Raw genomic sequence first — 11,634 nt, forward strand, 5'->3', positions numbered from 1 at the left:
AGAAAAATTAATTTACGACTTTTTAAGACTTTTAAGACCTCCGCGGACACCCTGTACTGGCAAATTTTTCGTTTCAGGGCAACAATACGGTTGTTGACGTAGTACTTTATGCTCGACCAATTCTGACTTTTCAGTGCTACGGGTTCGCTCAACAGACAAGACATGCATTGCCTCTTTCCAGGAACTTTACATCCCCTGATGTGGTCCATTAAATGTCTTTCAATTGGTTTGACTTCAGCAGTCTCCCACTTCCTCCTCAAGTTGACATCTGCACCTGGTATGAAACATACAACAAACAAGAATGTTTTCACTGGAATTGTGTAGATACCTCAATTGACCATGATCATTCAAAGCCATAATATACAATTGACCTCTTTCAATTTCTAAAACAACTGTCACTGTTACTCTGAATGTATTTTATTACTTGGTTTTGTGTGGCTCATGGTGGTTTGTAGGGTGGAATCAGGACTTTTCTCAAGGTTTTTCTGGGACCCTGTGAATAGATATGGTACATTCCCTTACCCTAAGGTACATTTCCTTGTACCTTAGGTAAGGTACGCCCAAAATATATTATCTCTATAGTTCAAGTAACACTATGTAAGACCGGGCCTCTCAACATTTACTAGGCAGAATACCAGCTCTTGGGGTTTACACCTAGACTTGCTCCCCAACTCACGTTTCCGCCCTACACCTTGAGTCCTCTCACTGTGCATCGCACGCAGGTCAGCAAACTCCATCTCATCACTGGAAGAATCTAAGACATTAAATAGGATCATAAGATGGCGTCGCACAATTTAACTGAAAACCTTAAGTTAGACCTTTACCCTCTCAAATAGACAAATACCAATTACATGTAGCTCAAAAACGTTTTGATTACCAATCAGGTTGTCATCCTTGGAATGCGGCATTGAAGAGGATCCTTGATTCATTTTGTTCTGGGTCTGATGTAGGCCAGAAAACCCCTCCTCATCGCTGGAAACACCACTGGACATGTCTCATCTAATTTGACAAAGCACAGGCCGCTTTGTTAAGTGACACTTACACAAAGTTTTAGGCTTGATATGACTTTATGTATAGTATCATTTTAAAGTAAGGTAAACTAGTAATGAGAATCAGGCATATTTCCCCCCAAAATTACCTTGTGGGTTTATGATTATGTCATCTAGTCCTTTCCCTTGCAGCTCTGGCAGTCTTCCCTTTTCCATGGCAATGAGGATTTTACTGACTTTGGCCAATTGAAGAGTGCTCTCTGGGAGACGGTAGAACTCCCGATGAATTCGAATGTCGTGCCCAAGAAAGCTGGCGAGTTGATCCAATTCATTTTCTTTCATATTGAGCATGGTAGATAAGGTGGCAACTTGCTTGCGTAGTTTGGTAGAAGAGAGGGTACCTGGGTTTTCTGCACCACAGGCCCTTGCATACTCACGAAAACAGTCTGCACCTCGATAATGTGTGAGAGCAGCTGGACGAGCAAACAGGTACTCATTTTCCATGGGTACTCCACATTTTGCCCTTTCCTCAATGAGGATGTCTATGGCAGAAACTATATGAGGGGCAAACAGAACGGGGACCTTTCGCCCTCTTTTCCCACGTATTTCCACCCTTTGAAAGTAGTCACAAAGCTTCTTTTCATAGGCACTGAGTCCCAAAGCAATGTCTTTATGCATCTGTGTGTGATCCCTAGAAACATATAATTTCATCATCATTTTTGAAACCTCACCCTCCCTTCTCCTGTTAAACAGAATGACCTGGGTCAATGTCACTTTCGAAAGAATGGCAAAGTTCCTGGAATTTGGCTCAACCTGCAGGGCACTCATTGCATTTTTCTGTTTGGCGGCAAGGAAGGAGTGGAGCTTCTTGACGTCTTCTGTGAAAGGCAAGACTTGAGGCTTGTTCCATTTAGCTTGAGCAAGAGTATTCAGTGCCCCAGATGAAATGCACTCATTCCATTGTTTGTCATAAATTGTTGAGAAGTTGCGAGCAGACTCTGCAACCTCGGCATTACCTACCATGAGTGCACTGCATTGTATGATGTTCGCAATCTTCTTTAAGCTATGTCCAAGTTTAACTGCCAATGACCCAATTCCGAATAAGTTGCTCTCCTCATTGTATCCAGCCACAGATCTCACTGCATTTATTACATAACGGAAGTTGCAAGGCATGATGAAGTCTCGTAAGTTCTTCAAGGGTGTCACAGATCTCGCAGTGATGACTAGTCTGGCTAATTCTCTCATCTTTTGACGTATGTTTTCTTTTCTTCCAGAAGTTGTTGTGCTTTTGTTGTACATCTGCTGTCCAAGAAGTCAAATGTATCTTTCCCCTCTGACTACGGATGCAACCTCATCATTATTCATCTCACAGGCAATTTTCCATACAGCTTGACTTACATCCTCCGGTGGTGGTAGGGACAAATAAGGGAGTGACTGAACCCTCTTTTTCCCAGTTTGTGGTTCTTTAGTTTCAGGTTTCAAAGGACAGTATCTCATGTGTCTCCACAATGTCTCTCTTGCATACATGCCTTGACAATGAATGCAGTGCTTGTAATCATCAGCTGTTTTTGCTTTGATGGGCCGCCGTCGTGCCACCATCTCTCCTGTCCCTGTGCTTGACACATTTGCATTATGTAAAAAGTTTCCTTTACTTGTCAGAATGCGTAAAAGCACCCTTCTTTTGTGCGATTTTTTGTCAAAGCTAAATGCTTTTGCCACATCAGGCTCCCTGGAATGGACATGCTCAAGGTGTCTTGTTAGTTTAGATTTAGGCTTCTTACAGTAAAGACAGAATTGCTTTTTGTTGTATCTTCCATACTTTGCTCTTGTTGGTGACCCTTTTGGCATTGGTGTGACAGAAGGTAAGCTTTTCTCTGGTGGGCTACAACTATCAATGGGTTCTGAAGAAGCACAGCTCAAGCTTGCTGATATATTGGCCTTTGGATTGTGTGATGCAATTCTTGCTCTTTTATGGCCCACAGGATTAATAACGTTCAACTCTTAGCAATGAGAGCTATCTGAAGAGTCATCATCTGCATCTGGGATGTAGTCTTTGTCACTATAGTCACTATTGTCACTATAGTCATCCGAGATATCCAGGTCACCTGACACCTAAGGAAGAAAACAGTAGTATATTAGCAGATGCAATAGTAGTAGCAGTAGTAAAACTAGCAGAGGTCAGACCAACGTGAATAACTAGGACTCAGAGGCAGGAGAGGTAGCGGTAGTAAATCAGCAGTAGTATAGTAGCAGCAGCAGTGGCGTTAGCAATGGTATAGTAGTGGCAGTTGTAGTATTAGTAGTAGCAGTAGTGGTAGTAGCATTAGTAGTAGTTGCAGTATTAATATGGTATTAGTAAAAGTGGTAGAAATCAGACCAACTAGGACTCTCCTGCTATAGACATTTCATTTCAAAACAATTTCAGGATTTAAACATACTGATATCAATCTCAGACAATGCTTGGCTGTGCCAAAATTGGGACATAGTAGTGAAGTAGTAGCAGTGTTTTAGTAGTAGTAGTCCTAGTATTAGCAGTAGTAGTAGTTTGACTAATGTGAAAACCTAGGACTCTATGCCATATACATTTCATGTCAAAACAATTCCAGGACATAAACCTACATATCTTACACAATCCTTGTAATCCATGTAATGTCGAAAAAAGTTTCGGAAATAATGTTACATACACACTCAAACATTCATTTAGCTGCAGTAGCAATTTCAATAGTATAGTAATTTTAAGTAGTAACAGTTATACTATGTTAGAAGTAGCAGCAGGAGTATAGTAGTAGTTTAGTTTTAGTAGTAGTCAAACAAATGTTAATAACTAGGACTTAATGCTATTGAAATTTCATGTCAAAACAAATTCAGGAAAAATTTACATATCTAACCCTAGTTAGTGTCCCAACACTGACTATTGGGACATAGTAGTGTCGTAGTCGTAGTAGTAAAAATTGAGGTAGAAGCGGCGGTATACTAGTAGTAGCATTAGTATAGTATTAGTATGTAATAATAAATACACTTTTATACTTGAAGTCACCAACGTGAATAACTAGGACTCCATGCCATAGACATTTCATGGCAAAACAATTTCAGGACATAAACTTAAGTCGGACCAACGTGAATAACTAGGACTCCATGCCATAGACATTTCATTGCAAAACAATTTCAGGACATAAACATAAATATCTCACACTATTCTTGGTTAAACATTGCTGGACAAATGTGTCTAGGATCTAAGAATAACATGGGGGGAGTAGTGAAATAATGTGTGTACTCCTATATAGTCCTACTTATTAGGAGATCATACCTGTATATTTGCTGGAGGTTCGGAGATCAGGGATCCATGGGTCTCGACAAACGTGCTGGACGCAGGTTGAGGCAAAGGGCTTGGCAGCTTTTCATGAGGAGAATATGATGATTTAGTGCAATAGACACCAGCTTTACAGAGTTGATCATTGTGGACCAAGTGATTGGATTGTGTAATCTTTTCATCAACATTATTCAATGGAGGTTGCTCCTCTTTATAAAATCTTGTATTCCTTCACAAAATCCAGATCACTTCCACCATGTGATCCCACACACACTGATGAAGCCTGTATGCAATCTCAGCATCAAACACAAGCTAGAGGCATCAAAATTAAGATGGCATTCAAACCACAGAACCACCATTCTCAAATCAATCCTTACCTGTACTTCCATGATATGTGGTGTGCTAACGACTTCACAAAAAGAGGTACGATGCTCCTCTCCAACCTTGCTGTTGGCTGGAAGAAGAGGGGAGCTTGCAATCTATTTAGAAAAAGATGAATCCAATTAAGGGAGTACACACCAACTATTCAAACAGCAAATACTCAGTTCAATAATAAATACACTTTTAAACTTGAAGTCAGACCAACGTGAATAACTAGGACTCCATGCCATAGACATTTCATGGCAAAACAATTTCAGGACATGAACTTGCATGCTCACACAATCCTTGAGGTAACAATATTTGGACATCAGAATCAAATTTGGCACCGGTAGCCGTAGTAGCAGTAACATCAAATGTAGTAGAAGTAGTAGGAACAGTAGTAGTATTAATAGCATAGCAGTAGAAGTACTACACTACTAGTTATTCACAGTAGTAGTAGTCAGGACAACGTGAATAACTAGGACTCTATGCCATGAACATTTGATGCCCAAATTATATGAGGCATAAACTTGCATATCTCACACTCACACAATCCTCGGTTGAACAATATTGGGACATGGAAGTGGAGTAGTAACAATATTAGTGCAGTATAGTAGAAGTATAGTAATAGTAGCAATAGTAGTAGTCAGACCATTGTGAATAACTAGGACTCCATGCCATAGACATTTCATTGCAAAACAATTTCAGGACATAAACATAAATATCTCACACTATCCTTGGTTAAACATTGCTGGAAAAATGTGTCTAGGATCTAAGAATAACATGGGGGGAGTAGTGAAATACTGTGTGTACTCCTATATAGTCCTACTTATTAGGAGATTATACCTGTACATTTGCTGGAGGTTCGGAGATCAGGGATCCATGGGTCTCAACAGACGTGCTGGACGCAGGTTGAGGCAAAGGGCTTGGCAGCTTTTCATGAGGAGAATATGATGATTTAGTGCAATAGACACCAGCTTTACACAGTTCATCATTGTGGACCAAGTGATTGGATTGTGTCATCTTTTCATCAACATTATTCAATAGCGGGTTGCTCCTCTTTATAAAATCTTGTATTCCTTCACAAAATCCAGATCACTTCCACCATGTGATCCCACACACACTAATGAAACCTGTATGAAATCTCAGCATCAAACACAAGCTAGAGGCATCAAAATTAAGATGGCATTCAAACCACAGAACCACCATTCTCAAATCAATCCTTACCTGTACTTCCATGATATGTGGTGTGCTAACGACTTCACAAATAGATGTACGATGCTCCTCTCCAACCTTGCTGTTGGCTGGATGAAGAGGGGAGCTTGCAATCTATTTAGAAAAAGATGAATCCAATTAAGGGAGTACACACCAACTATTCAAACAGCCAATACTCAGTTCAATAATAAATACACTTTTATACTTGAAGTCAGACCAACGTGAATAACTAGGACTCCATGCCATAGACATTTCAAGGCAAAACTATTTCAGGACATGAACTTGCATGCTCACACAATCCGTAACAATATTTGGACATCAGAATCAAATTTGGCACCGGTAGCCGTAGTAGTAGTAACATCAAATGCAGTAGAAGTAGTAGTAATAGCATAGTAGTATAAATAAAACACTACTAGTTATTCACAATAGTAGTAGTCAGGACAACATGGATAACTAGGACTCTATGCCATAAACATTTGATGCCCAAATGATTTGAGGCATAAACTTGCATATCTCACATTCACACAATCCTTGGTTGAACAATATTGGGATATGGAAGTGGAGTAGTAACAATATTAGTGCAGTATAGTAGAAGTATAGTAATAGTAGCAATATAGTAGTCAGACCATTGTGAATAACTAGGACTCCATGCCATAGACATTTCATTGCAAAACAATTTCAGGACATAAACTTAAGTCGGACCAACGTGAATAACTAGGACTCCATGCCATAGACATTTCATTGCAAAACAATTTCAGGACATAAACATAAATATCTCACACTATCCTTGGTTAAACAATGCTGGACAGAATGTGTCTAGGATCTAAGAATAACATGGGGGGAGTAGTGAAATAATGTGTGTACTCCTATATAGTCCTACTTATTAGGAGATCATACCTGTACATTTGCTGGAGGTTCAGAGATCAGGGATCCATGGGTCTCAACAGACGTGCTGGACGCAGGTTGAGGCAAAGGGCTTGGCAGCTTTTCATGAGGAGAATGTGTTTAATTTATTGCCAAGTCCACTAGCATGCAAAAAATTCAGTCACAGTTTTATACTGTGAAAGTAGCTGTATTTAGGTTTTTGATAACAGCCCATCAACCCACTCTCTTTAACATTAACACTTCATTACACTTCAAACACTCACTTCAGTGAGTTCGATCTCAATATTAGGCCCTGCCAAGCCCTCCTTCTGGAGAACCACCATCCTTCAAATTCTCACTCGTGTTAGGGTTAGAGTGAAAACTAGCAGGATGGTGGCCCTCCAGAAGGGTAGCTCTAAGGCTGATCCCTAAAGATTGATATAATTCGAGAAATAGTCATATTTGTGTATAAATACAATTGCTGTATGTATATAACATTTACTTACAAGTGTACGCCATGGCCAGTTGCAATCCCCATAGCTATATCGGATCTCTGACCCTGAGGCTATATTGTCAATCGCAAATAAACAGAGATGAGGTTTGCCTCCAACAAGGATTATTCTCATTCTGCCATTGGGCGATTTATGGTCATCATTGAACAGCCGTCCCATTGATCCGTCTTCCTTTGATGCATCAATGCTAACAGGGAGATTATATATAGAAAAATGTTCAGTGAGACAAATTCCCTAAATGCCTGATAGAATACATATTGCCCTTTTTTGTATTCCCAAGGTCTAATGTAAGTCAATTCATCTTTCACGATCCATTCCAGGGCTCCAGACTAACTTTTTCACTAGTAGCACTGTAGCCCCTAACTGAATAATGTAGGGGCATTACCAGAAGTTTTAGGGGTACACACCATAAAACATCATTTTTTTCACTGTATTACTAATAAATATTTTGATAATGAATGCAGACATTTCAATGTGCGGTTTCATATTCAGTGTTACATTTTATTGTGTTTCTCATCTATACCAACTGTTTCCACGTGTGCGCGCATATGCGTTCGACGAGTACGGAAGCGACAGTTTCACGGGAGTGCGCCCGCTTGCCATGCCGCTGGACGCTGCGCCTCCTCTCTGCCCACTCGCCTCTTCATTGAGAATGCATTAGCAGGCGCCTCCCTTTATGGCACATGAAGTCCTGACCGGGTTCGGGTACCCGCTGGTAACCGACGGGTGACCCGCACAATTTGGATGAAATGGGTGAACGAATCAATAGTTTGCGTATTGTTCAAACACATGTAGCAGGTCTCACAGAGACTTTTAAGCGCGCTCGAAATTTAAGCCCTAGGACCCTCCCCCTTTAGCCACTAACGGTGGCAATTCCCTATCCTTCTCACACCCATTGGCCTGCCACAGATTCCGGATTCGTTGACGCGCCCCTTCCCCGTTTAACGTGTACAAATAAAAAAAAAATCTCAAATTGTGGTCGCAGTCTGAAGCCCTGATCACAGTTCTTCCTTCTAGGTAACATTTGAACATCAAAGTTATTGAAATTCTTGCGCTGTAGGCCTAATGGCTGCTCTACCAATTACAGAGGATAGGCCTATAAGATCTAACCTAATCTATTTCTTATATTTTCTGAAAATTGTTTTAGCTGATGATGTCCAACTTACCACCAGTAACCACCGTTCCACTGAAAATCAAACAAAAAGGTTTTCTCTTTGTCCGAGAATTTATTTTGTCTTGCACTGCACTCATGCTGTGAGATAAGTTCCCCTCGATATTCGGCTAGAAAACACCCACTTTCAATGGGTACACGTGCAAAAACACCTCTTCCTATTAAAAGGGCATACAAGTATTCACTAGTTTAGTATAAAACAAGTCCCTGACATGCACGTTTTTTATATCAAACCATTTTTACATTTACATTTATGTTTACAAGTAATTGTCTGTTATGCACACAATGACTTGTTTTACAGATAATTTCCATGGCATTATAACTTCCCGAAATTCCTTACAATTGCTAAGGCTAAAATAGGATAAGGTATAGAGGATCTATAGATATATCAATAGGATATAGAGCACAGCTCAATAGCACAAGTACTGAAATCCATTTCTGATCCCTACAGATAAGAGAACAGTAATAGAAAATGTTAAATTATGAATGTCACCAACCTTTCTGGATGTCAATGAACCTCTCCTCCAAGAAAGGTTTATCAATGGCAGATCTGACATGTTCTGAAGCATCCTTCTCCGGAGTAAGACGTTGTCTTCTTTTTGCCATATTAGGTACAGAATTTCTAGCGGGAAGAAATAATATGCCAAATTAAATTGCAGAACAGGCAAAATATTCAGCCTAATATAATGTCACTATTTTTCTAACAATTAGGCCTACTTCGCAGCTACAAAGCGCTTGTTAGTATGATATACTATATATCATCTATTTATCAAGTCACAGGCCTATCAGCTACGACCCGAACTATAAGTAACGCAGAGTTTAGATCGCAGCCTACTCTCTGAGTAGTGTCCGATAAAACACCTTTTTATATCAGACTATCGTCAAAATTGATTGGTTTAAGAGATATTTAATGTATCACATCTGTTAAAGAAAAAGGGAAGTTATAGGCCTACAAATTATATCCGCAACGATTAATTGAGTTTGACGTTCAATATTCCCCTTTTATTTACCTCCTTAACTCAAAAGCTCATCAATTACTTACGACGGAGCATTAGGGCCACACATGAATAGAATAAAATATTTTTGCCTTGACGAGATTAAAGTCGACACGTCGACTTTAAAGTCAACATGTCAAGAATAAACTCGAAATGTCGAGAATAAAGTTGAAATCTCGACATAATCTCGATTTGTCGATTTTAAAGTCGACATTAAACTCGAAATGTCGAAATATCACAACCGCTCCACAGGGCCTGCACTGAATCCAATGGCTTGTGTGGATAATTTGGTAAAATTGTATTTCAGAATCGGGTTTAACAATAAAGAGATCCTCGCTGTTTTAGCGCAGAGGCACAGTATGGTGATTAGTGTAAGGACGCTGAAAAGGTTGTGCGGAAAAATTTGTGGTGCAGAGTTACAGCCACTCCGAGCCAGTCACACATTGAGCTTCCCCCAAATGCGCTATTTTGGTGTCTGTAGCTGTAATGCAAATGAGGAGGAGCGAGGCGGGACAAGGAGGAGGGTGGGGGTGTGGCCCTGAGCAGCTTGCAGCCACGGTACCATGCGCTCTGTTTACAGTGGATGTATCGCAATGGCGAGGCGCACACAGCCATTAGCCGTGTTCTGTAAATATTCTAGAACACACGTGAGTCCTGGAGCTCTATATCTAAATATTATCATATAGCCTACATAGATATCTATATCATATAATATCTATTATCACGGCCAAAAGCTGTGCGCTAGGGCTGGGCGATATATCGATATTTAAAATATATAGATATTTTTTCAAACGCGATATGAAACGAGACCATATCGTCAATATCGATATTATTTAATTTGCGTTGAAATTACACAATAGTATCTGTCTGCGTCCTGCAAGACGGAGGCGTCCCACACAGCAAAAGGACTCCGCGGCGGATCCGCCGCGGAGGTATTGCGGCTTCCGGAACGGACCCGCGAAACGGACCCGTATCGGAGTTCACTTGCACTCAGGGACGGATCCGCTACGAAGGCGGATCGCGGATCCGCAGTGGCTCCGCGCCGCATCCGCTCCGGATCCGCGATTAAAACCTTACCTCCGTGGCGGGTCCGTTTGGGACCCGCTGGGGGTCCGTTGGGGGTCCGTTTGGGACCCGCAAATGTATACAGACATCCGCCGCGGAACCGCAACGGACTCATAAAGATCCTGGCTCATCTGGCCCGGGTCCGTTTTGGACCCGTTTATCTTATTTTCAAAATCCCTTCTGTTCTTGCTGTAGGATAAAATAGGATAAACTAAACTATAGGATAAAACTCAAAACTATCATTCCTAGCCTAGGCTACAGCAATATAGGCCTAGGCATAAGTTTAAATATGCATTGCCTTGTATGTTTTATCTAACAATATTGTCAATAGGCATAACAATAACAGAAAAGGTTCAAGTCAAGACATCAATTTACTGCACAAAAGTAATCACTACTCAATAGAAAAATAGAAAATTGACATTTACATTTATGGAAAATTATAGGTTATAGCCTATTCTGTTTTTGTTAAGTAGTCTACGTTGGCTAGGCTACTTTACATTCATTTTGTGGACCTAATTTAGTGCTTTATAGGCATAGGTCGGTGCAGACATAAAATATGTTATCTATTAGGCTACAACATGAAATGCTGCGCTGCAGCTAAAATATCAGAAAATGAATAACTGGTGAACGACAAGAAGTTCAATCAAAAGATTGTTTAATTGTTATTCGGGTGGAGGGGTGGATGGAGGAGGGACACGTCTCCTCGCCGCCCGATCCGCCGCCAGGTTGAACCACCTGATGGCGTGTTTGGTGACCTCCGCGTCCATGGCTGACCGCGTCACCACGTTTTTCCTCACAGCACCTGTAATCAAACAGACAGATTTTATGTAATAGGTTTTTACTAACTTTAAGAAGAATGCACACATTTGGTGAACAACAGGGTGCATTAATGGCCACTGTTAGAGTATTTTGTTTTGGGCCTACTGTAGCAGCAAGGAGAAGACTACTGGAGCAAGCACCTTGAAACATTTCGAAAACGAAGCAATAAACAGCAAATAGAACCAGCTGAACAACCGCAGCCGGTATTATTTGATAATTTAAAACGGTAAGACGAGCCCTAATGTAGAGGATGATCCTTAGCCCCCGCCCCCATGCGTCTTTTGGTAATTTGCCTAAAATCCAAAGTATTTCTAAACAGCACTCCTGCCGTTTT

At 40.7% G+C, this 11,634-nt stretch overlaps 1 protein-coding gene across 1 annotated transcript; it reads right to left on the reverse strand.

Annotated features, from left to right (window-relative positions):
* Nucleotides 1-561: 561 nt before the first annotated feature.
* LOC132461275 (uncharacterized) lies at nucleotides 562-4,671 on the reverse strand. The gene is made up of 2 exons (XM_060056324.1): nucleotides 878-4,671; nucleotides 562-754 (listed from the first exon to the last, which is right to left on the reverse strand). The coding sequence occupies exon 1, from the start codon at nucleotides 2,286-2,288 to the stop codon at nucleotides 1,113-1,115; it is 1,176 nt and encodes a 391-aa protein (XP_059912307.1). The 5' UTR covers nucleotides 2,289-4,671; the 3' UTR covers nucleotides 562-754; nucleotides 878-1,112.
* Nucleotides 4,672-11,634: the final 6,963 nt, after the last annotated feature.

Source organism: Gadus macrocephalus, chromosome 7, assembly GCF_031168955.1.
Source record: "Gadus macrocephalus chromosome 7, ASM3116895v1".
NCBI lineage: Eukaryota > Metazoa > Chordata > Actinopteri > Gadiformes > Gadidae > Gadus > Gadus macrocephalus.

Bases quoted from the DNA above. Each gene is read 5' to 3' on its own strand.
- LOC132461275 (XM_060056324.1), bottom strand. From the start codon at position 2,288: ATGTACAACAAAAGCACAACAACTTCTGGAAGAAAAGAAAACATACGT.